The 27,068-nt window shown below is 42.0% G+C and overlaps 1 protein-coding gene across 2 annotated transcripts in view; it reads right to left on the bottom strand.

Moving 5' to 3' along the window:
* The window catches only part of WDFY2 (WD repeat and FYVE domain containing 2), a 59,695-nt gene that overhangs the window by 7,588 nt on the left and 25,039 nt on the right, over nucleotides 1-27,068 (bottom strand). For both annotated transcript variants that reach the window (XM_013179669.3, XM_013179670.3), the window contains exons 2-7: nucleotides 19,584-19,651; nucleotides 14,169-14,242; nucleotides 7,995-8,049; nucleotides 5,411-5,561; nucleotides 3,472-3,584; nucleotides 2,401-2,527 (exon numbers count right to left, since the gene is read on the bottom strand). In XM_013179669.3, coding sequence (XP_013035123.1) covers nucleotides 2,401-2,527; nucleotides 3,472-3,584; nucleotides 5,411-5,561; nucleotides 7,995-8,049; nucleotides 14,169-14,242; nucleotides 19,584-19,651 — 588 coding nt within the window. The remainder of the gene's footprint in view (nucleotides 1-2,400; nucleotides 2,528-3,471; nucleotides 3,585-5,410; nucleotides 5,562-7,994; nucleotides 8,050-14,168; nucleotides 14,243-19,583; nucleotides 19,652-27,068) is intronic.

The raw sequence follows: 27,068 nt of genomic DNA, 5'->3' as shown, positions 1-27,068 counted from the left end.
TGCAGGGTCTCGCCCGCTCACATCTGAGTGCCCTGGTAAGGCGGCTTCTCTTCAGAAGCTTAGTAGGTATCTCCCACAGCATCCTCATAGGCAAGCTCAGGAAGTGTGGGACAGATGAATGGACAGTGAGGTGGGCTGAGAACTGGCTGGATGGCAGAGCTCAGAGGGTTGTGCTCAGTTGAAGGTCTCTACATAGTGGTTGCCCCAGGGGGCAGTACTGGGACCAGTCTTCTTCAACTTCTTCATCAATGGCCTAGATGATGGAACCAAGCGCACCCTCAGCAAGTTTGCTGATGACACAGATCTGGGAGGAGTGGCCGATACCCCAGAGGGCTGTGCTGCCATGCAGAGGGACCTTGACAGGCTGGAGAGGAACCTCATGAAGTTCAACAAAGGCAAGAGCAGGGTCCTGCACCTAGGGAGGAATAACCCCAACCACCAGTACAGGCTGGGGGGTGACCTGCTGGAGAGGACCTGGGAGTCCTGGTGGACAGCAGGCTGACCATGAGCCAGCAATGTGCCCTCGTGGCCAAGAAGACCAACGGTGTCCTGGGCTGCATTTGGAAGTGTTGCCAGCAGGTCGAGGGAGATGATCCTCTCCCTCTTCTCAGCCCTGGTGAGGCCACACCTGGAGTGTTGTGTCCACTTCTGGGCTCCCCAGTGGAAGAGGGACATGGAACTACTGGAGCGAGTTCAGAGGAGGGCTGCTTAGGTGATGAGGGGACAGGAGCACCTGTCATGAGGACAGGCTGAGAGAGCTGGGCCTGTTTCTCTTGGAGAAGAGATGGCTGAGAAGGGATCTTATCAATGTCTATAAATATCTGAAGGGAGGATGTCAAGAGGATGGGGCCAGACTGTCTGCAGTGGTGCCAGAGACAGGATAAGAGGCAAGGGGCACGAACTGAAACACAGCAAGTTCCAGCTGAATGGGAGAAAACACATCTTTACTGTGAGGGTGACAGAGCACTGGAACAGGTTGCCCAGAGAGGTTGTGGAGTCTCCTTCTCTGGAGATAATCAAAACTCTCCTGGATGTGATCCTGCGCAATGTGCTCTACGTGACCATGCTCAGCAGAGGAATTGGACCAGATGATCTCCAGAGGTTCCTTCCAGCCTCAACCATTCTGTGATTCTGTGTTTTGGTAACACTCTGCAACATCTAGAAACAAAGCACTAAATAACTGCTGAAGATTTTCTTTTAGCACTAACAAGCATGGAGAGTTTCAAAAATAATACAGGAATTGCTAAACTGTTTCTAAGCCTTCCCAAGCTAAGGTGGATGATTTAGGTGCTTTTGCTTCTTCTTTGAAGAAAAAGCAGCATTTAAGAAACAATATGGTTTAAACCCACAAAGAATTTTTTGATTCTTTCTTCCTTCAGTCTACCTTCACAGTGCTGACCTGCATTAAGTGAAATGTTTCCTGATCCCCATTGTCATTAGGACCAGGTCTCTATACTGCATGGAGCCTGCCAACAGCCATGCTACCCATTAAGATCCAGAGGCTAACTTCGTATCAGAAGAACTTGTTTCCCCAGCAATAAATATAGCAGAAGTGCATTAGCAAGTGCCAGCGTTAGGGTTCAAGAGTGATCTGGGAATTCCCACAAGAACTCCACAGTGCTCCGAAGTCCCAGTGGCCCAACCAAACCACTCAGCAGAGCACAGCATCACTCAAGGGAAATGTATGAATATGTAAGAAGCTGTAAATACTGCCAGACCAAAACCACCATGGGATTTTGCCTCTCCATACCTACCTAACATGTATGCCAGCATTTAAAAGGCTCAGAAGTCATTGCAACAACAGCCATTCTACTTCTAGCCTAATGAACGCCCAGCACAGGCTTACTCTTCTTCAAAGACATCTACTGTACAATGCAAGTGTGAGGTCTGTACGTGCAGAGATGAAGCCTCTTTGCATTACAGAGATGTTGAAAGCCCATATGGGTAAAGCATATTACTTGTAATTCAGGCTGGAGGTAAAGTGAGATGGAAAACACCTGGTTAGCATGGAGTAAAACATAACTAATTGTCCAAGCCTGATGCTCCCTCTAGGGGAACGAAAGAACCTGACACCTAAAAAGCAAGAATTTCCCTGCAGCTGTTTTCATTTGAGGACCCTTCCTTTCCAGCAGAGGTGCACTCTCACATAACACATTCAGGACTGCAGATAATTGTGCTTTCTTTCACTACCCTTTGCAGACTTTTAAAGCAGCCTGTGGGCCCCAAACTGAAAAACTCACTTTAAACAATTTACTCTGGTTGTATATGGACCACAGGGAGTCACACATACAAGCTTGAGGCATGTGAAAACCGTAACCTCTGGGCTGTTTCTGTTTCCAGATGTGGCTTCTGCCTTCAGCTTTTCTCTCATAAAAACAGGAGGAAGGGCTTTGAACGTACTTATGTCCTTGCAGCTCGATGGCTGTTCCTTTTCTTCCTCCAATATCCCACATTATAATGGAATGATCAGAACTGCCTGAGAATAAAACTCGCTGTATTGGGTCCCAACAGAGAGCAGTGACACCGCCTGAAATAAGAGATGCACAGAACAGTCATTTTATTACAGAAGAATGTAGCTAAATATATAGGTACATATTTGAAGATATCACCAAATACACAGATACATATTTAAATATAACACCAAAACCAGAGAGAGAGTGATTAAAAGTGGTCTCTTTAGCAAGGGCCATGCAGCCACTGTACTGCCCATCTGATAAGCAGCAGCCTGGAAATGTTACTGAAGCCCTAACCCTGCTCTTCTGCAGCCAGAGGGCTCAGCTGCTGCTTGCTTGTGTGGATGAACCCACTGAGCAGCAGAGAGCAGCAGAAGGAAAGCCATCATATGATGGTCACAGTGTAACTGCACAGCTTTTCATCTCCACCACTCCCAGGTGACAGATTTTACAGTAAAACAGAAGGAAGTGGGAAATCTACAGAAATCTTCACAGTTTCTTAGTACGGGGATTGAACTGCCTTGTGCTCGAGTTATCAGCATTCAGTCACAGAGGAGGGATACGAAGGGAAGGTGCTGAGGAATGATCGTTTCTTCTGTTTGACAGCAAGTTCACATCCCAGGGCTGCTGTTTTTAAAGCATGATGGAGCACAAGCCCCAGTAGCAAAACCACCACTCAGCTCCTCCAATAAGCACATCTTGGATGTGCATAACCCACCTGGGCAATAATGTGTACCAATATGGGTCTTTCCCCAGGAAGCATCTTTTCCACCCCCAGAGATACTGCAACTTTTGTCCTCACTCTACTTTAATTAGCAGTAACTGATAGGGGTATTTCCTGCACTTTTCAGAAGTCTAATCCCTCTCTTCTTTTCAGCAATAAAGAATAAACTTCCCTGAGCTATAGGGACAGTTTGAGCTCCCTTTCCATGCTATTTACTGTTTCACAGGAGAGTTACATTGCCATGATGCTGAGCACAGATGAAGAACCAAATAGGGTCTCCTCCTCAAGCCTTACCTGTGTGTCCCTTAAATGTTGTAACAAGGCTGCAGGACTCTTGCTCTAGTTTGAGTATGGTTACTTGCCCAGAATGATCACCAACAAACACGTGCCGAGTTTCCACATCGAATCTGATGGACAAATGCTGAGGAATATACATTGTTTGCGCACAATTTTTGTTTAATGCACTGCTTTTCATGACTTGTTAATGCTTTTAACATGAGCGTACTGCAACCTCATGAATAGTGCTCCAGTTTCAAGGAGGTATTCAGGGTGTACTTTTAGATATCAAACTCATAGCTGTTCATATTAATAAAGCAGTCTGAGTAAACCAAATAGCAAGAAAAAAGAGACTTCCTGAAGATATAATAATATAATAAAAACACAAATTATGAAATGCCTTGGAAGTAGCCCTTTGCCACGAACAGAGGAGTCTCATCTTCCCAGGCTCTCTAGCTTAGGTGCTAGAGTCTCATGGTGTTTATTATTCCTCTTTCCTTCCATAAAAGTGTTTAAAATAACTGTTACTTGTTTCCTGCTTCTTTGTTATATTTATGTATACAAATAAAACTTTCATCTTTTTTCCAGACCACTGGCCAGTGTCATAGAAGTCCTCCAGAAGATTATCTCCTTAAACGGTTTTTAATAGCAATTTGGTGGCAATGCTCATGTTGCAAGAGCCAGTCTATGTTTTATAACATATGTGGGGAACTGTCAGTTACATCAGGTGTATCACACACCATATTCTTAACTGAATAAAATCCAGACCCATTCAGCCACTTACTGGAGCCATCTATCTCAACAGATTCTGACCTCTTCATCTGATTTAATTGCACATTTAGATTCCATATTGCATATTAAAGGATCAATTCCTTCACATTGATCAAATGCAGTCAGGACACTGGGGAAAACAACAACAACAAAAACAACCAAACCCAAACATTCCTGGTTCTGCCAAGGTTTTTCAGTATTTGTCAATGGTTGTCATTTCCCTGGCCCTCCACCAGCATGACCCAACGACCCAAATTAAAGTGTCCTCCAAAATTTGCAATCACTTGAACCAGTCTGCTCTCTAGAGAGCTTTAGGAAATGCAGAACAAATTTTTATATCACACTTTCTAAAATATTTATTAATTAATTAAAAATGGAGTTCACACACTATGCCATTTAGATTAGTTTGCCCTTCATTCAACCAGAAGATATAAAGCAAGTGCTTATATTTCCCTTGTTCAGAGTGTAATTTTGAGTCAGTCTCATTTCCCATGAACTAGCAGAACACACATCATCTCTAGCACATATGCTACGGGGCACTAAAAGGTCTGTTTATGCTAACCCCTGATTTCAGCCTAAGAGCTCATACTTTTCTACTTCCCTTTTCATTTGCAATAAAGCTGAATTAATATTTCTTTTATTCTCAGGCAGCTGGGGCAGCTCTAGGTGAATAAGCCACTTGAGTGCCATTTCTGGAGCCATTTATTCTTTAGTTGGCCCAAATTCCCAATGCACAGTGGGCTGTTCCAGAGTGAAAGACAAGTACTCATTATTTCATATTAAAGTCATTTAATTCTTACCATGCATAGACACACACACACTGACCTGATCGCCGACCTACTTTGCTACCATTAATTTTTAGAAAAAAAGAATACACTGCATGTTTGAACGAAGGCCCTGTCCTTACTTATTACAATAGCAGACCACAACAGGTTGCAGATTGCCCATTGTTTTGCTCAGAAATGCTAAGACCTAAATATGCCACCACGTATTAAGGAGACAAAGCAAGGAGAACAGTTAGTGTTGGGTTGTTGTTTTTTTTTTAATCGGCTTTAGATAACGGTTTCTCTTACAAAACACTGAACCTACACAGGGCACAAAAGTCGGAGGACAATTAGGGAAATAAAAAAAGAAAGCTAACAAACAAAAAGGCTGTTTAAGTGCCAAAGAGCTCAGCAAAGGATACTGCAGGCCACAGGCCCCCGCGCTGGTGCGGTACCCTCCCAGGCGCTGGCCGCTCTCTGAACAGTGCCACGTGAAGTGCTTGTCTTGTCCGGTGCTCAGCACCCACTCCATCTCCAGGACGAACAGAATCATTATGACCCTGCTTTGATGAGCTGAAAATTAAGCAAACAGACATAAAATTAAGCAGACAGACATATAATTGCACCGCAAAGAACACGCAGGTAGAAGACCACTGGAAACAGCACCCCTTGCACGCAGCTCTGCCATTCCCTGCTCATCTGCTCGCCCTTCCCTACAGAAGAAGCTCCTGTTCGATAACCCTGTTGACATGAGATACCATGAAAGCCTGTAAGACTCCTCCCCTGCACATTCAATGTTTGCACGAGGAAGAGAAGAAGCAAAACTTTATTCCTTCCACGCCTACATTAGCCATCTATCTTTTAAGGTAGCCCAAGTCTCTCTTCCATCCTTGTACCATCACCAACAAAGCAGCCATTGTGGAAAAGGCTCTGTTTAAACCTGTCTTGAGCTGGTTTTATGACAGCAGATGCCCATGTGGCAGCATGCTGCTGCTCCTCCATACCCCAGCAGCATAAGGAGTTACGTGCAGGCACAACCCAACACCAGAGGGAAGCTTTAGCATTGCATGGGAATCAGCTAAAAAGAAAATGGGAAAAATAACAAATAAAAAAGGAAAAGATCACAGCTGGGCAAGATGAATAAACCAGCTGAATGAATAAATTGCTGCTGCTACCTAAATAAAGCCCTCAAAAGCTTTTCATTAAAGCAATGGAACCCAGGCTTCTACAGAGAGGGCTTTTTGTATGAATGACCAGTGGGTTTGGTTGTGAAGTGCTGATTGAGCTGACATTTTAATAAAACAAGTGGCTTGAAAGATGTGCTGAATTATTCCCAGCTGTAAATGAACAGTGACTGCCGCGCTCCTCAATCCACAGGCCTACTGGTTTATTACTGTTCTGGGACCCAGCAACATGTGTTGCACAAAGAAGGCTGCTTACATTTGTTTGTGTAAAAGCTGACACTCTGGAAAGATTAAACGTCTTTGGAAGCATAAAAACCACCCCAAACTCTCCATTTGAAATGCAGAGAAGTTCCTCGGAACAATATGGAAAGATTGCTGTCTACCCTACAGGAATTTGGGTACAGAAGTTGAAGGAATTTGGCCCATGTGAGGCTTAAAGAAGTAAAATTTCAGACATTTGGAAGTTGATAGCAGAGCACGGAAAAAGTCTGAGCCCTAGGATTAGTAAAGACTCAGGAACATGAAGCAGCAAAAATAGAAAGCTGGTCCTTCATTCGCAGGTTTGACCACTGTTGGTGTGCAAAAAAAAATGATTTGAATTGTACTCCTAAGAGAAAGCAGCAGCAAGCACCGTGCAAGGAGCAGGCTGGAGAGAAGATGGAAAGGGGAAGAGCCATGCCTGGAGAAAATAGGCACGAGGTTCTGCACTGCATGTAAAGGAAAAAAGCCAACAAACACAGCCAGCACGTAGCCATGCACAGTGCAGGGCAAGAGGTTTTGCTGGGGGAAGGCTGCAGAAATGAAGAGCAACACCAAGCAACAACAGAGAGGTGGAAGTTAGTAGTAATAAATAAAAGGGATGGACTGCCAGTTTCCAGTGTGAAGGGGATACACAGAAAAACTCACTTCAGCTCACCCTTCCTAGGATGTGATTAGCCTGCAGGATTGAATCCAAGCATGCAAGTGGATAAGCTAATTGCAAAAGGAGTTGCAGAACTGATAATAGGACTCTGCATTGCAACAATTCAAACATGAAACCCAGCCGGGTCAAACTTTGGTGACTGTGGAGCAAACCATAAACTCAGATACTAAAGACTTGTACAGCGAGACTGCAGCAATCTTATGATTTTCATACAGAGACTTTCGTACGGAAGCATAATGCTCATCATATATCACCCAAGTCTAATAGCAAAGGAGATAAAAGATAAAGACAAAATTGTAGCATGTATTTGTTACTTTTATAAGAATACCTACCCCAAGTGCAGCATCCTTTAGAAGTTTAACAAGGATAAATAGCCAGGCTTCTTAAAGCATCACATTATTGAATATGAGAATGCAATCAGAGAAGTTATGGATTAATATTTCTTGGCCTTTTACTATGACAGGTATCCAATCTTGAGATTACTGAAGCAAACATTTATTGAAATATAACCAGACTGACCCCAAAAGCTACAGTCTTAAATGCTTCAGTCCTAAAAGATGGTTAGTCTTCTAAATTGCTTCATTAGATACACTATATTACTAAACATTAAAAATTAATGCTCCCTTTCCCTCTGCACAGCCTGGATTTTGGACAGTTTGCTGTCTAGAATAATATTCCTAAAGAACATTTAAAATGAAACATGGAACATGAAATAGCTCTTTAAAAGTCTTGCAATCTCAGAACAAAGCATATTATTGATCCACTGGTAAAAACAGCATTTATATTAGTTTAAAAACAAAATCGCAGTAAAGAAGACTTCTTTCAATTCATAGACCTTAAGAGCACATTAATAAAAATTAATGACAATACAGACTAATTAATATGGATCTGAGTTCTTACCCTGGTAACTTTTCACTAGTGTCATCTTGTTGTAATCTTCTGATAAAATGAATTCCTGAAGGAAGAGAAAAACAAAAAACAAAGAAACAGTGCTTAGCTATGTGAAGTGTTTGGGAATGTTTTCACTTGAATTTGTTACCAATGTAAGCTCTCCCTTTGTAACCACAGTACTACCTACACTTTTGCTAATATGGGATAACTCAATCTAAAAGAAACCCCACAAGTTATTTCACTTTTTTAAACTGCCTAAAAAAGCTTCTTCATGAATGCTTCTTCATGAGTGCTTCTGAACAGGATGGTGGAGACATGAGGGGAACTAACGAAAAGAAGTTCTAAAAGCTGCCAAAAGTGGCTGGCACAGAGCAAACACCCCCTGGCTCAGGATTGCTTGGGCAGACATCTGTATGTGCATCCAGCTATAAATGCATGTGTGTGCACATGTGCATGCACACCCCCACCTGTACACACAGGAAAATCAATTTAGGTATGCGCGAGTTCCCCCTGAAGTTGCTCATTCCAAACTACATACCAGTAATCTGGGAGGGGGATGCAGTTCAGATTTCTGTTCAGAAGTCTCTCAATACTTCAGGCAAATAAACCCAGACCTTTTCCTCCTTGATTTCATGCCACTGCTGGCTAACATTTACTCTGGTATCTCAGAAGCAGACATTCTTGCTTTGCTACTGCTCCACTGTGGCTAACTGTGCACGGGCAGGGAGGGTGGCTTAGGGAGGGGACTTCAGCTGCCTGGGGACACATGCCTGGGGTGACCCATCCTGCTCCCCGGCTGCCAGGGAAGAGCACGCCTAACGGGAGATGGTCTGCCCTCCTGCTGCCTTGGTTTAACCACTGATCCTGCTTTCAGAGGAGGGAATGATGAGAACCAGCAGTAAAGAGTCTGCATGGCAGTCTCAGCTCCTGGAAAAATCCCGTATGGTTACACTGAAGGAGCACCTGGGTGTTTCTGCCACTTGTTTTGGGGAGGGGAGTTGCTCAGAGCACTGGAAACAGTGCCACAATACAGCTCCTGCAACGTCACTCTGAAGGAAAAACCCAGGCAAAGGGTAGGCTCTGCGGCACCACCACATGAATTAGCTTTCAAACCACTCTCAGGTATCTGTGTGCACACACCACATATTCAGAGAAACACAAGAAAAAACAAGGAGCTTGGAAACACATCGTATTAATTATTTATAAACTATCTATACAGAAACTCCCTGGGCTAATCTCCCTAGGGGACAGAAGTAAAACCTAATTTGTTTAATCTAGAAAGAGAGCGAAAACAAGAGGAACATCATTAAACAGAAGATAAACTAAATTTTAAAGCACACAATTGTGAAATATTCATGTATAAGCACTGCCAAAAGCACTGTGCAGCAGACAGGTAGAGAGGACCGGGCTTCATGAGCCTACAAACTATTATTATAGCAAACCAAATGCTTCGTGCAGAAGAGTATGAGAAGACATTTTAACCACTGGAAAGCTGGTATTTACCCACATTTTCTAAACTGGAACAAAAACGGTCACTCTGTGTTTCCTGCGGGGTCGTTAGGTGACTAGCATGACTTTCCAGCACCAGGATTATCCCTAACACATCACACCTAATGCTTGCCATCAATGTGGAGAGGCTACCATAGCCATCTTTTGAAAAGCTACAGAGCCCAGCTTCCAGAAAAACAACTGTGAGTGGGTTGAGGCATTTATGTATTTTGCTGTTACTAGGTTTCTGCTTGTAAATTAGTTATAAATACGTCCTCTTGAATTGCGCTATTTCATCTTCCCCTCCTTTTTTCTGATCTACCTCCCTTCAGCTTTCCTCCAGCAGCCGAGGCCTACAACGGGGAGCGTTATCTAAACAGCAGCAACAAATCAATTAAGTCAGCTGGGTTTGTATAGCAGGGTCACCTTAACTCTACAAACTACAGAGCGTTAAAAATCTGCTGCACCTCCCTGCCTCCTTATGGGGGAAGTGGTTTTCATTAACCACCGCCTGCAGAATGCTAAGCCACCACATGAAATGCTTCGCTACAAAGCCCGATTGAAGCAACACGCTTTGCCACGAACATTAACTGTCTGCTGTCGTCGCCTGAAGAACAACAGCTTTAATTGCTGCAATGTGTGGTGGGAGATCATGTCTGCTTTCCCCACCGACGTGCCTGTACTGGTACTGCCCCCAGATTTCACTGTGGTGACGCACGGATGCTGGTGACCAGAGCGTCAGAGGAGAGGAAGAATGTGGTTTGCATTCTCACTTTATTTTGGCATTTTGCCTTTGACAAACTTGATGTGGCCGGTCTGTTCAGCTACCTGCAGTGGAAGACTGAAAAAGGTGTTTGAAACTCCCCATTGCAATGCAGTGAATCAAAACACAAGCGCAATTAGTAAGGTTTACCTGAGTATTGACTAGCTATGTCTGCTGTAATGCAAACCATGGTTCCACACTATTGATACACCACTCCTTACAAAGAGATGAACGCAGTCCCAATAACACGAGTACTGGATATCACGTGTTCTTTTTTATGACCCCAAAGACTCCTTGCTTCTCCTTTTCTCCCCTGAAAGCACATGTTACTTTGAGAGGCATCTCCTTGTTTTTGCATTTTCTAATCTTCCTCCGGTTCTTTTCCTTCCTGCTCCCCTGTACGCTGTCACATGTTCTTCACTGCCCTCATTCCCCTATCCCTCTCAAGGCCAAATGTTTTAGTTACGTCAACAGACAGGTATTTTAACACGGGGCACCTTGCTCCAGAAATTCATGCCCTGTTGCACATACATTGTTGTCCACACTACAAAAACACTGACTACATCTTTTTAACATGAATTATTCCTGTTAAGGTAAACAAAACCCATTCTCGCGCGTATGCCTTTTCAGAGGGCTTGGTCACGGGGCTGACTGATATGACCCAAGGTCTAAAGAAGAGCCATGCCCTTCCAAAGCTGCAGGTGGGTATCAAGTGATGTATCACAAAACAGCACTAGAGACCTCTGCACAGGCAACTGAATCCCTCTGAGAGTCAATAATATTTATATATTAGCCGTGTGTTACCCATTCACAACTGAGTTTCCACCCCAGGGAATTTACAGCCTGTGCTCTGATATATCATGCCATTTCGACAGCACAGTGTGGATCTCCTTAGAGGTTTGACTTCATCCTATTAACACAAGTGACTGACAGCGCTCTCACCACGTCTGCCAGAGAACAGCAAACTGGATTCATAAATGGAGGAGAATGAAGACCCTTAAATCTGCTGCCAGAGCCCATGCCTACATCTGTTGAAAAGAAAGCTCTAAAAAACGATTACAGGGTTTTCACTTTAATACAGTGCAAAAAGTGGAAGAGGATAGAAACTATTATGTAGTTTTCTTGAGGGGAAAAAACACAAAACTTCCCACTGTGGCAGAGGTGTATACCAGCAGGTAGAGCCTAGGTATTCAAGTGCTGTTTACAGCAAACCTGTGGACACCTGCAAGATCAAATGATGTGGACAATGAATCTATCTTAAGTGCCACCCCCAAGGAAGAATTCTGAGGGGGCTGTTCTGATGCCCTGTTCTCCTTGTGGCCCTTCTCAAAGTGTGTAATAGTTTCAGCTGGACACAAGCAGGGCCAGAAAGATCATTTTCATTCAGCTCTGTCTATCTAAAACCTAAATGCCTCAGTTAAATCTTCCCAGAAATACGAAGGGAGATTTATGCCATTCTATGACAGTTTCAAGGGTAAATAAGATGGGTATGTCCGAGGGCAATTCACCTCTCTACCAGCAGCAGAGCCTAGTGATTGACTTTGTCTAGGAAGCTGACTTTTGGATGAAATTAGGTGAGGAGTTACATCGTGGCTATGGAAGCCTCCTGTTTATTCCAAGCAATAGACCGTTCCTCTGTTGCTTTTCATTGTGATTTCTTGAGAGACTTTGCACCCATTAAAGTATTCTTCCTCCCATTCAGAGCAAGGAATTTATGACCACTGTAGCATCTTTTGGCTTCCAAAAAGAGACAGTCCCAAAGACACAAAGTAACAGAGTGCCATTTCTCCTCAAAAAGGGATTGCAAGGTACATTACATATATATATATATATATATATACACACATATATACATATACATATATATATATATCTATATGAAGATCACAGGAGACTTTTTGTTTGTTGGTTGGTTTTGCTTTAGGTACCAGTGCTTTTCAAGTAAGATGCCTGACAAACTTTCACTCAAGAGAACAGTACATTGTGCTGCACAAATGTTTGTGCAGCTTCATGCTGAGAAGTTAAAAGGTTGAAAACAATCTTCATCTTTGTAGGAGCAAAAATTGTCACCCTGCTTCACAAGGAAAAGCAGGGCATAAAAGCTCACTCCACGGTGCCAATGCTGGAACATCTCTCTGACAATAGCAGTGCTGCCCATCAATCTTGAAAGGCATCATCAACATTTCTGGAGCACCAGACTTAACCAAAAGCCATATGACTTTCAAAAGTTTCATGTAAAAGGCAGTTTCACTTTCTTATCCCTATTTACATCTGAACGTAATATCAGGACTCCCTCTCACTGCAAAAAGATTCATTTGACAATATGTGAACTATGTTAGCTTATACAGCCCTTACCAGGAGTCCTTTGTTCCTTGTTCTGCTTCCATCACCACCTTCAGCACTTCTTATAGCATATTACAGCTGTGGCTTTTCTTATAAGCCTTAGGTTTGCTACAGTGGGAAACTTTTAATTGCTTGTGGAAATTTGTGGAGCATATTTTCTGCAAAAGCCTCCACCACACAACTGCCTAAAGCTAGGAGGGACTAAATGAAGCAACACAGACCAGCCCTTCCCCATCTTATGTACTTGTATCCAGAAGAGGGGAAAAGAAAAGTGCAGCATGGCAACAAATACAATCTGCCTCAGATATGGCAGTATAAGTACCCTAAGTAACATGTTGGTTTACCATCTGCATGTCTCATTCACATTCTTTTGTTTTAGAATGGAAAATACTTGACTCCATTCAGACTCTCTGACTCTTCAGAGCAAAATGCCCCAAAGACAAAGGACGCATCTCTTCCATCGAACTGGAGTACTTAAAAGCTTTCTTTACAGTCACATTCACATTCCTCAAAGGCCTGGTAAAAACAAATGTCTCCAGTAGGACTGGAAAATTAAAGCTACTTCAGAGAGTGGGAAGGAGGGAATTTCAGAAGTTCAGGGAATTCTCTGGCAGCTGTCCCACCTCCTAGATACAAATGAAGAAATCTCCTACAGGCACCCAAAATCTCTGGTGTTGAGCCATTAATATTTTTATAGGTTAAAATCACATCTTTGATACAGCTCACAGGCAACAGCTAAAAGGGTCACACATCGATTCCCAAATGCCATTTTGGCTTTAGTGCTGACAGCTGCCTTTATGTCAACCTGCAAACATTCATTCAGTTATAAAGCCCATGAGACAGAGACAACAGTAGTAGGAGTCTGAAATGAGGATAAAATGTTCTTAAACTGAAGGAGGAGTCTATTGATGAGGCATAGGTGAGACCCTCTCTGACCCATGGCTCCCTTCTACAAGGTGACACAGCACTTCACCAACCATTCCACAAGAAAAAATCCAATGATTAAGATCAACTGTTACTCTCTGTCCCATATCTAAAAGACAGACTCTTGTTTTAATATCCTGCTTCCTTTCCATGTACACAGATCTTTCTTAGATGCTAATGAACCAAATCTTTCAGCAACAGCACTGCCAACTCCTATGAAGGAAATGAGATGAAAACAAAATCTGAACCCTGAAATTTGGAAAAGCAGCTAAATATGGAGCAGAAAACCACCTTCTGCCTCTCAGAAGATTATTTTTCCTCTCTTAATTGCTGCTTTCAGAAAACTTTGGTATGACATGATTAACAAGGCACTCATTTAATAAAACAACAGCTGTTTTCTGTTGTTGTTGTCTGTGTTTTTTTTTAAGATGTATGCAAATTAAGACAGTTTATTTAGTTGCCTAATAAATGTTGCAAACTTATTGCAAACTCCACTCAATCTCTATGTGAGGGTTGGAGCAAAATTTGCAATAATCTACCATTTTCCACACGACAACTTCAGTTCCACTAGCAGTAAAAATTATCTTTCCCAAACACTAGCAAAAATATCCTCACCACAGCACACATGGGAAGCATTTCAACTAGAAATCTTTGTATGTACTTACTGAGATTGTACCATTGTCTAGACCTATGGACAGCCTTCTGGTTTCCGGGTTAAAAGACATGCATGAACATGGAGCTGAAAAAAATGAACATGATGATGAAGTTAACAAAACTGCGATTCTCATTTTCTTGAAGCTCTGGAAAGCCTAAAAGTAGCTAGCATGCTTCATGATGCTTCATCATTTTGCCCCCTTCCAATACACAAGCATTTAAAAAAAAACAGTGTTTGTGCAATTCAGTCAGTCCTATCCTATCAGGACATGGAATAACTATTATTTCTTGCTCCAGCTCTTTCATTTTTCCTTACTAAAGTTATCTGAAAACAGTCATGAGGTATGTCATACAAGAACAGTGCTGATGTCTTGATATAAGCAGTACCTGACATTTCTGTATGAATCTTAGAGTTACTTAGTTGAATAATTTAGGTAGGTAATTTGTTATTGTTGTTTTTGTTTTACTTTGCTAACAATAAAAGAAAGCACTGTAATATGTCAGAGGCTCCCATCCTATACCTGCGGTAAGAAAGTTGACTTGAATCAGTGTTAACAGAAATCAGCCATCAGCCAATATCCGATATGGACTGTGAGTCCAGCTGCCCCCTACTCCAGTTTGACCACAAACAACACTATTAAAGTAGCACATATGTGGCCAAGACTCTGTTGAAAACTAGCCATTGTTTCTTACATCGATACTACTCTAATAAACATCAGGATACACTCTTAAATTGCACGTAAGTCATCAGTCCCTCGAGGACCTGGAAAGGTATGTATCAAGGGTATAACAGACTTTTCTTGTAAAAACTCAAGAGCTATGCTTGGCTTAATTGAGAAACTGTGAAGCTGCTTTCAGGAGGCAGGGATTGCTTTTACTGCTCAGCACAGCAACAGCAGCTGGGGGTCCTGCTGTCCCAACAAAACCTTCAGAAATAATTTTTCAGCATCAGCTGCCACAGGTAGCTAGGGGCACGCATTCTTGCCCTTTCTGTAGTGATAAGAGTGCTTTCTAAACCGCATTCTTGTGATAGAGTACAGTCAGGTGTGTTTTTAGTTCTGCTCCCTGCACCCCTTGTTTTCTATTCTCCATTACGATTACTTGCAGTGTTTCAGTTACTAGCAAGTTTGGAGTTCTTTCTTCCCGGTAACCTGTACTTGGTATATTCTCTATTTGAGCAATGTCTCACCTAGGATTAAACACTTCATAAGTCAGCTGTTCATCCTCATTAGTTGACCACAGAGCTATATCAAGAAGAGGACAGTCTATGTTGACTGTTTAAAAAAAATAAAATCTATCTATCTATCTATCTTCTACTTTCATTATTGTTCCCCTTCTATCCCCCTTGTACATTTCCTAAAGGACAACTAACTGCAAGCAGAAAGCCTACCAGATTCACATCCAGACTGACTGAATTAAACCAAAGAAAAGGCTTCAATTCAAGGAAATTGCCAGGATGGAAACAGTATATTATGGCTACTAGCAGTGATGAAATTGTTCATTTCTATACCCCTTCCCCAGAAAAGGCAAATTCAAAGCTTCCCTTCAGATGGTGGTGCATTACTGTTATATAGTCAGACTTCTAGGGTTGTAGAGAATTAGAAAGCTGTAGAAAAAGCTTAGAGAGACAAAGCAATTCTGAGCAGAGTAAACATCAAATCCTTTTAATAGGCACTTTATGCCAGAACAGGCATATTCTACATTCCAGCTTTAAAATGCCAGACAGTGTGCATACATTGAAAGAACTATTAGTAACTCTGAAGATGATGAGGAGTTCACAAAGAAAAAGTCTCAGGTAAATTAAGCTATTTCAAGTATGCTTTTTTCCAAATAGCCTGAAACACTTCAGATACAAAAGGTGCAAGCAACTGTTTGAGATAGGCTGCTAAAAAAAAAAGTCACTTGTGAGTTCCAAACCCACGTGTACATAGTCATAGCAGCATAAAGAGATTTTGCTATAATCGTTTTCCTAAGGGAATTCTTCAGTAACATTTACCCCTTGAAAAAATAACACGTCAGCACTAAGCTTATGTCCACACTAGCTACACTAATGTGGTTAAAGTGATACCAGTTGTGACCAGACTGCTGCAGCTTATGCTTCAGATGAAAATTAGACAATGACATTCAGATACTTAAGCATGTAGGCTCATTAAAAGGAGGGGTAAAATGTAAAAAACCCTAAGCTTCCAAGATGTTTAAGAACCTTTCAAAATAATAACCATGAAAAATAATAGCACTTTGAAGGCTCTCGACTTTAATGCCTAGCTATGATTTGGATTTCAGACCAGAAAAAGATTGGTGTGAACTATGACAGAGGATGGGTGGGATATTCCTGACACAGAGGTCTGGGTGTATTCTTTACCTTAAATACAGGGCAAATACAGACTGATGCTCAGATTTTTGTATTTGGAAACTGAATTATGCAGGGAAAAGAAAACATGATGTCCTTCATGCACCCAAGAGTGCGTCAGCTCGATTAGAGGCTGACAGAAGTAGAAGAGAAATACAAACTCTGCGTCTGCAGTTTCAGGGACGCCCCCATGAATTGCCAGAAGTGGCATAGTTTAAGAAGCATGTTTTGCTTTGCACAGTTTTTGACCTTCCTCTTCAAAACAAAGTGTTAACTATGAAAACCATCGTAAGACAGACATCATAAGATATTATCTGACTCAAACCCTAGGTCCTCTACTGTCCCTCAATAAAACCTGTAGTCAGTTCTCCATCTGAGAGAGTTTTTTTGTCTAGTTGGGTTTGGGTCTTTCTGTGTGTTTTATTTTTATGCAAAGCTTATATCTACAGACTACAATGCTCTTTCGTAATTTTGTGAAAAGCAATGTGTTTTTTTTTTCCCTCCTGTACAGATACCACCCAAAAATTTAAAGGTTACACATATATCCATGAGGAGGATTAACTTGCTCATCAGAGGTCCATTGTTAACACAGATGTTGAGACAACTCTGACATGAAGGAGAATAGATTAGTGAGACTTCCAGTTCAGCTAGTTTGCCATACTGACAATACTCAGCGTGTATTTTTAAATAGGGGTTCTGCCTGTGGTGGTTTTTGAAAGCAGACCGAGTTCAACCAGTGGTTCAGCATGGCTGAATACAACCCACTCCAGCCACCAGTCTCCGTGACCATGCTCTGTGCAGTGCTCCCAAAAGGCCTTTTGGTGCTTGACACTTCTGTGACGCTGGCTGAGAAAGCCAGCAAAAGACCACAGAAACTATATCCACCGCAGGGTGTTTCCATTACCCCTTCTCTTTGTAAAGGCTTGGCTGTTCAGCGATCTGGTTTGAACACCCACAGCTCACTCTTTCTCGAGGGCTGGAGGAAATGATCAAAAATGTGGCCACAGTTTTCCGATCAGAGAAACACCCATAGGCAGGGCATAACACTGTAATTGGGGAAGCCCACTTCTAAACAGAAGAAAATGTCCCTAGTCAGAAGCAATCTGCAAGCCTGATCTTTCTTGCAGCTATTTAATGGGTTTCACAGTCAGAACACCCTGATGGCCCCATTAGGGTGCAGAGCTTGACCAAAGCACGTGGCTGGCTCAGCCCAACACCTCATCCTTTTCACCTTCCAGAGTACCCAGGCTACAAACTCAGTTTATAAAAATTATAAAAGGGTGTGTGGGTCATGTGCCATTGTAACCAAAGTCACGAATCATGTTAATGGGGTATCTGCAGGTGGGACCGCCACTCACAGCTTGCCAAGCAGAACAAAAACACCACCATGGCTACTACTTTTTTTTTTTTTCCATAGAGAACCTCTGGGCAGTTGTTGTTCTCTAGACAACAAAAAACAATGTGAACCTAAAGCGGAGGACCATCAAAAAGGTGATCCATGCAGAAACAATCAAAACAATCATTGCCAGTCAAGTGGAAACATGTCCAGAGGCTGACTTGGAGCCCTTCCTATGATTTCCAAGCTTAAAGCCATGGCTGATAACAATGTAATTGACGTTGCTCCAGTCTTTAATTATACCTGATCATTCTTAAAACCAGTGAATAATTCAGCATAACTCAAATGTCTCATGACTCAAAAATTTACCAGCCTTAAGTGAAGGAACAGTGTCAGGTGTTCAAATTCACGAAGGAACTTTATAACAGCCCCCTTTGAGTGGGTCTGAATCTACTCAATCTTTTCCAATGTAGCTGTTATTACTGGCAATAATGCGGCCTCTCTAAGACCAGAGGAAGAGCTAACAAGATTTTAAAATGCAAGCATATGCAAAAACACCACATGGAAAAAGAGAAGCATCAATGCCTAACTGTGAGAAGAACCATTTCATAACTGTTTGACAGAGATCCACAAACTGCCACATCATTAGTTGCTTTCCAATACCTTTTTCAGTAAAATCTTGAACAGAAAATACTTTTGAGGCTTCAAATATTCTTATGAGTTTGCCCATCACCAAAGGAAAGAGATCTTCCTCTCCATTTACCAAATGAATGCTTTCTCAGGGCGGGCAGGCAAACATCAGGGCCACTCTGTGGCCCCAAGCTGGTGCTGTGCTACTAAAACTGTTTAACATTTATATCTATTAAGTATTTTATGCATCATGGAGGCAGATGCCCTTTTCCAAATCTAGCCATGTTAGCTTAAAATACTACCTTCTCCAGACAGAATACCTCAATGGGACTTGATAAATGCACCTTGATCTGTTTGATTTCTAAAGATGGGTTAACCCAGCACATTTGAAGGCGACAGAAGAATATTAGCATACTCCTGCTGTTGGTGACCTGAGGAGTTATACCCCTGCACTCAACACAGGTTATGACAGGGCAGTACTTTCTTCAACTGCCTCCTGGAAAAATGGACATCGATCTGCAGTTTCTTTTAAAGCATGAACACACTCTTTGGGAGAGGAGGCCTACAGCAGATCATACTGAAAGGATCCATCAGGGAGACTTGGTTTTTCCACATCTAATTGCGGGGGTAAAATGATTTTGCTCCTCCACTGGAAAATCTGCCTAGTATGCCCTCTATCATATTAGCTACTACAGGATATTAAGTTCTTATCAAATAAAACCATTTACCATTGCACTCTAATGGACTGAGCACATGAAATAGGAAGGGCAGAGTGATTTATACTGGAGACTTACAAAGTTTTATGGACTCCATTAGAGGCAGAATGCAAGCCTACATTTTGAGCTCCCACATGTGTTGATCTATGTTTGCATTACATGCTCATCCCTTGCTAGCATATTTGTGTTCTTTTGCTGCTGTAATCCCTGATGTCTCTTGGGAGCATTAGCATACAACTTGGTAAGGCTTCACAGAAACCAAGGGGACTGTTCAAGCATTGAATTTAATATGGATTGGTAAGCTTGCAAATGGTCATAAACATTAAGCTTCATCAAAATCAGAAGAGACATTTTGTAAATACACAGTAGATAATGAATGCTTCCTTATACTTACATGGCATTGCATGGTATATGCTGGGCCAGTACTGCCCGCTGTCTCTCTTCAGCCAGACACGAACAGTTCTACAAAAGAACAAACACAACGCATGTGAGGAAGAATGGAAAACTAGGAAAGAAAACAAAGTGGTGGTGATGAATGTGGAAGACCATCTTCAAAACTGAATTATTTCACTAAGAACAATAAATGCACAAACTCCTACAGCAGGCCTATATATCAAGCTCAGATGGCGATGAGGGTAGCCGATTCCTTGGCATGATGCAGTACTAAGCTGAACGCCTCGTAACAGTTGGCTGCTTGGTAGCCCTCCTCTGATCCATCAGTACGGAGTTACTGAAGTGCTCCAGCCTCTCCGCAAACACATCAGTGGTTTTCCTTAGCTAGAAAACTTTCCCAGGCTTTAGGTTTCTCATGCTCGTATCATATTTGCAGCCCCCTGTCACTCAATCAGCATGCCCTTCGCACAGCTGAGACGTTTGTTAGTTGCTTCCTGAACCAAGGACTGAACTGATGCACCTTCCAGGTCATTAAAGACTAATTATTTCAGCTCTCGGTATCATTTACTTCTTTTGACCCAATCTCTAAAACTTCTTTCTTAATGAGACTCTCTCAAACTTAGTACATCTGCTAATTTCATCAAAACAGGGGTACTAATAGTGTCACTAGTTAAAACAGCTGGCAGTCAGTCCCTAGTTAATCTCAGCAGTCATCTCCTGCTTGTTGCTGCACATATCACCGTCATCTCTATTTCTGCCAACTCTTACCTGCCTTACTGTTCTTCAGAGCCTTATATTCACTAGTTTTAACTAGTGATTGCTCCATCTAAACCTGTATTCCATGTTTACTGATTTACACTAAATGTATTAACCTTATCTAGACAACTTAGTTATCCAAGACAGCATCAAGTTAGTGTAGCACAATGCATTTTAATCCATGCCTGTTTATTTTTTCTACCAAAGTTAGGATACAACAATAGATACAAGAAGGATCTAAAAAAACTATTGTTAAATATAAGCCTTATTCTCTAGCAGCAAGTCTATAACTTACACTTGATAGTATTAAAAATACATATATATATATCAGTCAAGAATGGCTCTTTCCAGTTATTGAAACACATTGAAATAAGGGGTTATGGAGAGGACTACATTGTTATTCTTACTGTTACCCTTTTTCCCTGAAAAAACAGATTTCATCCCTTTTTACCCAGTAAAAGTTCAGAGCAATACTTTAATATAATATAAATCGATCTGAAATGTTATGTGTACAAATCACGTCTGAACAGAGATGCCACGTGATAAAATAATGCAATTCAAAAACTAGTTATTTGTCCTGTCAACAAATTAGTGTGCAAACTTCAAGTTAAGGGCTGCATTACTCTCCGTTCCTGGATTACATATATCCCAAATCAGTTTTCTCTTCATCGTGCCCTGAATCCAAACTGCTTTTTGAGCCGATAATTCAGAGACCTGCATATCTCATCACCATGCAAGTTGTATCATTTTAGAAATGTCTTGTTTGTACACTTCAACATTGTATGTGGCCCTAAAAAATAAAATTCCACTGGGTCAGCAAGCCCCATTGTTAGAAAGCTCTCACAATTGCTCAAAACATAAGAAATTCAGTGTAATTGCTTCCTAACTGCAATGTCCTTTTGGAAATAAACACAGCAGCAGGTCTGAAGGAAAACTACCAATACTTTTTCATCAGCTGCTAACGATACCACTGTACTGTTGATAGCGAGAGGACCAAATCCTCCTGTCACTCCTTGCTTTAGACACACCATCCCCCTGCAGCTGTGCCCCAGGTTTGGGATGCGTCCAGCACAGCCTGCTGAGAAGGTCCCGGTAATTCAGGAATTGGATCAGCCATTGTTTCACAAATGGATGAGCTCTCACCAACGCGTTTATCCTCCACAACCGAGTTTATTGTGAGAATGAACCTGCACTCACAAAAAAATAATGGGATGAATCACAGGGAACTGAAATAACTCGATTTGAAACTGCCTTGAGGAAATGCACCAATACGCTCCCTGTGAGAGACCCGTCTCTCTCAGCCATCCCAATCCATATATTCAGTGCCACTGGTTTCCAAAATCCCAGGCTTAGATAAGGTTGCCTCTCCTTTCCACTTTAGGGTTCTGGCAAATAATAAATCTGGGGGCTATGACATATGACATATTATTTAACTTGTTAAAAAAAAAGTGGCAAGAGATAAAAAATCAAATTTATTTGCAAAAATAGCAATAATTTGGATGCTTTGGTGGTTGCGTTTTTGTTTTTGAAACTGTACCCACTGTAGACTTACTGTTTAATTTGACAATCATGTCACGGTTAAGACTGTTAACCAAGTTATACTGAAACAAAATATATTTTCTGCCTACATTAAAAAATGCAATAACTGGTGGAGGTTCCTTGTTAAGAGTGAAACTGCTTTTACTAGCGTATGCCTCTTCTGTAGGCACATAGTAAATTCATTTCATTACACAGTCAAATGTATTTCTATTCAGTGACTGCTCATATAAAATGAGAAAAAATATTGTAAGAACAAAGAGTATGAAAAGATGTTATCTTCCTCTAAGGTGTCTGAAAGGGAACATAATCAGCAAGTCAGTTCATGTAATTCATTACAGAAATGCTCATCTTCCCAGCAAATCGTTTTAAATAAAGAAAAACAAAAGGTCTTGTAAACAATTTATTTTTTAAATTAAGGATGATTACTATGCATAGCTTCAAAACAACTATTTAAAAGTTATGTTAAGCATTATAACAGACTTCTAATACCTATGTATAAGCAGATACAAAAATATAAAAATCTTCACATCAGGAAACGACGAATCATGACTTTCTTCTCTTAGATGACTGGATTAGGTAAAGACTTGTATTGAAAGAAGAAAAACTGACCTTGGTTCATTAATCTTTTCTGGGTAATTGACATTTTTCGCAAAAAAGTAGGCTCAGGCTGAAGAACAAACAGCACCAACAACTGAAGCTAGAAGAAGCCCTTAGAAGGGAGCATCTTTTTTTCAGCTCAAGTTCTGCACATTTTTGTATACCTCTCGATACAATACTACCCAGTAGATGTGAAAGCCTGACCTTTTGAAGCTTCTAAAGAATGCAAAGAAAAAATGCGCGAATGAAAACATCCTTTTTTTTAATGGATATATAGAATGAAGGGTACTTGCTAGCTGCATGGTTATTGGACTGCAACCCAGCACCCACCCAGGTCAGGATCCATCCTTCAACTGCTCTAGAGTGATTCAATTGGCATCACCATGGAAATGAATTGCCCCTTCATTTTGTTGCCAGTGAATTGGTTTGGAAAGATTTTTTTGAACCTGTCAAATCAATGGATACTCTTCTGCCACTTTTATAAAAGAGATGATTTATTTTTAAATGAGCCAGGCTACGCAGAAGTAACCCTACCATACAAAAGACGGGTTTAGTCTTCGTATATTAATGGGATGTGATAATGCATATTTTAAAAATTGCTTTTTCTCTGTTATACTTGAGAGCAGGTGTCTCGAGTCCAGGTTACTGTGGTGGTACCAGCAGGTCTCAAACGCACTGCTCGGCTGTGCACATGTGCAGGAGTTGGGCTTTACCTGCTTGGTGCTAGTCATGGTGCTGCTGAGGAGGTGCTTACATCTACAGCAACACGCACACCTCAGCGTAGGAGCTCTGAGCTTCATCACCTACAAAAACTGATACAAGTACTTGTACGTACTATGGTATCTTCTTTCGGATAAATACATTTTGCCCAGTCTGTGCATTCAGGCTGCAGTGTCCTCCACAAAACTCTGCACAATGCTACTGGCCAGGATGCAAAACTTTCTCCTCGATCCCTATTCTGGCCAGAGGTCCTCGTCAGCTCACTGCTGGAAGGCTGCCTGTCACTTGGAGCTGCGGAGCTGAGCCTCTGGGACTGACTCCCAGGCAGGGCTCCTGGATTTCATTTAGTGGTTGCCTTGGGTGAGGGCAAGAGAAAAAACAAATACGGGTGCTGCATGCAGTATTGCCACATCGTACATGTCTAAGCACTGTGCCTGGATGTTTGCATGTTGGAGGCCCAGTGCCACCATTACCTAGAGAAACGAGTTATCCTGTCCTCTCCAGTTCTCCAGAATACCCAGAGAAACACTGGCTCCAGCCATACAGACTGCAGGTACAGAAATGTAGGGTATGGGTTTTGTTTAACAGATCCCACCTCTCCTCTTTGTGAACATTTTTCTTCCTTGCTCCTGCCTTTTTTAAACGATTCTGTTCACGGAGATGCACACGTGTAATGCACCATTGCCTTCCTGCCCCAGGGACACACTGGCTGCCAGCTGTGCAAAAGAGCAGGGGCAACCTTTACCCCATACTATTTACTATAATATTTGTAGGTATTCCTGGGCTTCAGGAAGGCATTTTGAATAGCATTTTAACATACCCTTCATCATTGTTTATACATTAGATTGTATATATGTGTATATAAATAAAATGTATGTGTGTGTATATATATATAAAATACAAATATATACAATCTGTACATGATTGTATATATGTGTATTATATATCTTAGTGATATGGTTTAGTAGAGGACTTGTTAGTGTTAGGTCAGAGGTTGGACTAGGTGATCTTGGAGGTCTCTTCCAATCTGGATAATTCTGTGATTTTCAAACCTCCTGTCTTACCAAAGGGCTGAGAAGGAAGAGGTAAGCATCAGACCCAACACAAGGTATGGACTGAGCTATACTCCCATTTGTAGTGAGTGCCTAGCAGAGGAAATTTTAACCTGTCACCTTCTAAGGCGTCAGGCTCATCCAGAGATCAAAGCCTGCCCTGTTGCTGCTCTTTGGAAAGGGAGGGAGGTCATCGGTGTTAATGACGTTACATGGTTAAAAATAAAGGCATCCCCTTCTGCCAGCTGCCCTAACCACAGAGCTGATTTAACCCACGTACAGACAAGTTTGCAAACAGGGAAAGGATCTATTCTGGAAAATTCTTTAAAACTTGTAGCTAGATATTTAACTGGCAGAACACAGGAGAAGAGTTTAGCATAACATTACATCCAGGGTTAGTGCTATCTGTGAAGTTTTCTGTGTGCCTAGTAGAGTATCAGCACATATTCCCACCACCAGTATTTTAAGTTTTCTTTAGTGTTGAAACAAAAAACTAAAAAGACTACCTGTTCCTAGATATCCAATAGTAGACAATTTAGGAGTATTCCAAAGCCACACCTCTGGAAAAAAAAATATCTGGACTGGAAACAGCAAAAGCTTTATCTGCTGTCATTAAATAAACATGACAATAGTAGTATTCAAAAATCCAAGCACAGCACTGACAGTTTTACTGCCTTTAACAGACAGACATTGTCATTAGAAGCACGATAAAGAAAAATATTTAACCACTGCACTAAAGATATTGCAGCATTATAACCCTCTCCTCCCCCCTTACTTCTCCAGGGGCTTTTGTGGGCGTGAGATGTGAAGAGCTTCTGGCTCCTGTCAGTTAATGATACGAGCCACTGCTGGGGTTTTCTGAAACAATAAAAAGACCTTTCATGTTTAGTGGCAGCTCATGGACCAATGCCAGTTGCCGGGACCAGTAACAGAGAGTTTCATTTCTGATAGATTTCGCAAGTAAAGATGTGAAAGCAAAAGCCAAAACCAGAACCGATTTCCAAAGCAGCCTGTGTTTCGGGGAAAACAGAAAGAATTTCAATAGCTGAGAGCCAAAACCTCAGGCACCAGGAGGAGTATATCTTATAGACCCTCAATCCTCTTGTCTTTCTGGAAGGAAATCAAACCCCACAAAACCCCCCCAACACTTCCACCACCATCCCAGTGAAGCACACGACTGTCCCTCGTAGGCTCACCTATTTTGGTCCCCATGAAGACCATCACACAACTCTGATGGATGGTTCTGCAGGAACCATACAACACTGGGGCACATTTCATGTTCCGATTCATTTTCACTGGTTTTGTTGAACAAACGTGATTTAAACTGAACTCATCAAGGTTTACTAACTGGACTCTTTCTAAGAGTATGTTATGGTGTACAGCTATTCATCCCTGTAGATCTGTTATAGGTCCTTTCATAATAAAAGGGCAGGTTTGGTTTCTAAAATGTAGTGCAAGAAACACTGGTTCAGGAAAAGGAGACAGCGGGTGGGAGAAAGATAAAAGTTTTGAAAAGCTGGCTTTATTTCAGGTCTTGTTTTAGAGAGAGGTTCTCTCAGACCTGACTACAGAAATACATTTTGAGAAGATACAATGTCTTTGTTGCAAACTCCATCTGTAACTCAGTCATCAGGCTTCCTATTAAACAAAAGACTTTCGAGCAGCAATAATTGCACTCATTACTCTGTGTGCCTCCCGCCCCGCAACAAAGCTGTAGGAGTGGTAAGACCTGGGCCAACTCCCCGCAGCCAGCACCTTGCACATCCTCCTGGTGTATCCAAACTCCCACCACCATTGCCAGCAGTCCAGCAATCCTTGTGTGCAGGACTGTTCTCAGCACCAAAGAAACGCAACCACTGCCGGGGAGCCGAAGCAAAGAATTGCTGTGCACAGTCCTAGAGGTGAAGAGCTGGATCTGTTAGAAGTAGCACAGGGATCAGCTCTGCCAGGGAAAGGACTCTGATGACTCCTTCAATGTTCAAGCACACAGTGAACCCCATGCAGTGATATAAAACCCCACTGCCCCAATTTTTGTCCATACCCAGGCTAGCAGAGAACTTTTTAGGGCCACAATGATGATACAGGGCCTGGAGCATCTTCCCTATGAGGAAAGGCTGAGAGACCTGGGTCTGTTCAGCCTGGAGAAAAGAAGACTGAGAGGGGATCTTATTAATGTTTACAAATACCTGAAGTGTGGGAGACAGAGGGATTTGGCCAACCTCTTTTCAGTGGTTTGTGGGACAGGACAGGAGGTAATGGCCACAAAATGGATCACAGGAAGTTCTGCACCAACATGCGAAAGAACTTCTTCATGGTGAGGGTGACGGAGCACCGGAACAGGCTGCCCAGGGAGGTTGTGGAGTCTCCTTCTCCGGAGATATTCAAGGCCCGTCTGGACACCTACCTGGGCAGCCTGCTCTAGGGAACCTGCTTTGGCAGGGGGGTTGGACCCGATGATTTCTTGAGGTCCCTTCCAACCCCTACAATTCTGTGATTTTTAGGTGAGGCTCATCACTACAGCCCTACAGCCTGGTGCAAAGAGTAGGGTTGGGTAGAAACGGCCGAGGGGATTTAGTCAAGTACTCGGTTTGACCACCAGCTGGTGGCAATGAATGTGATTTTTTCTATCTTTGATGATTCTCCTTATGAAATATAAATAGCATTATTAAATCTTTGTTTTCCTTGCTTTGCCTCCTGTGAATGTCTCCTGCTTCATGCATTCCGAGTAACTAGCATAATTTCTTGCCATGGACCACAGCAAGACCCTGGATCCCACAAAAATCAGAAGACATATGTTTTATGAAACTTTTGGTCATGAATAA

Source organism: Anser cygnoides, chromosome 1 (assembly GCF_040182565.1).
Source record: "Anser cygnoides isolate HZ-2024a breed goose chromosome 1, Taihu_goose_T2T_genome, whole genome shotgun sequence".
Lineage (NCBI taxonomy): Eukaryota > Metazoa > Chordata > Aves > Anseriformes > Anatidae > Anser > Anser cygnoides.
The sequence above is the reverse complement of the archived record's forward strand: the minus strand, read 5'-3'. Positions and strand labels throughout refer to the sequence as shown.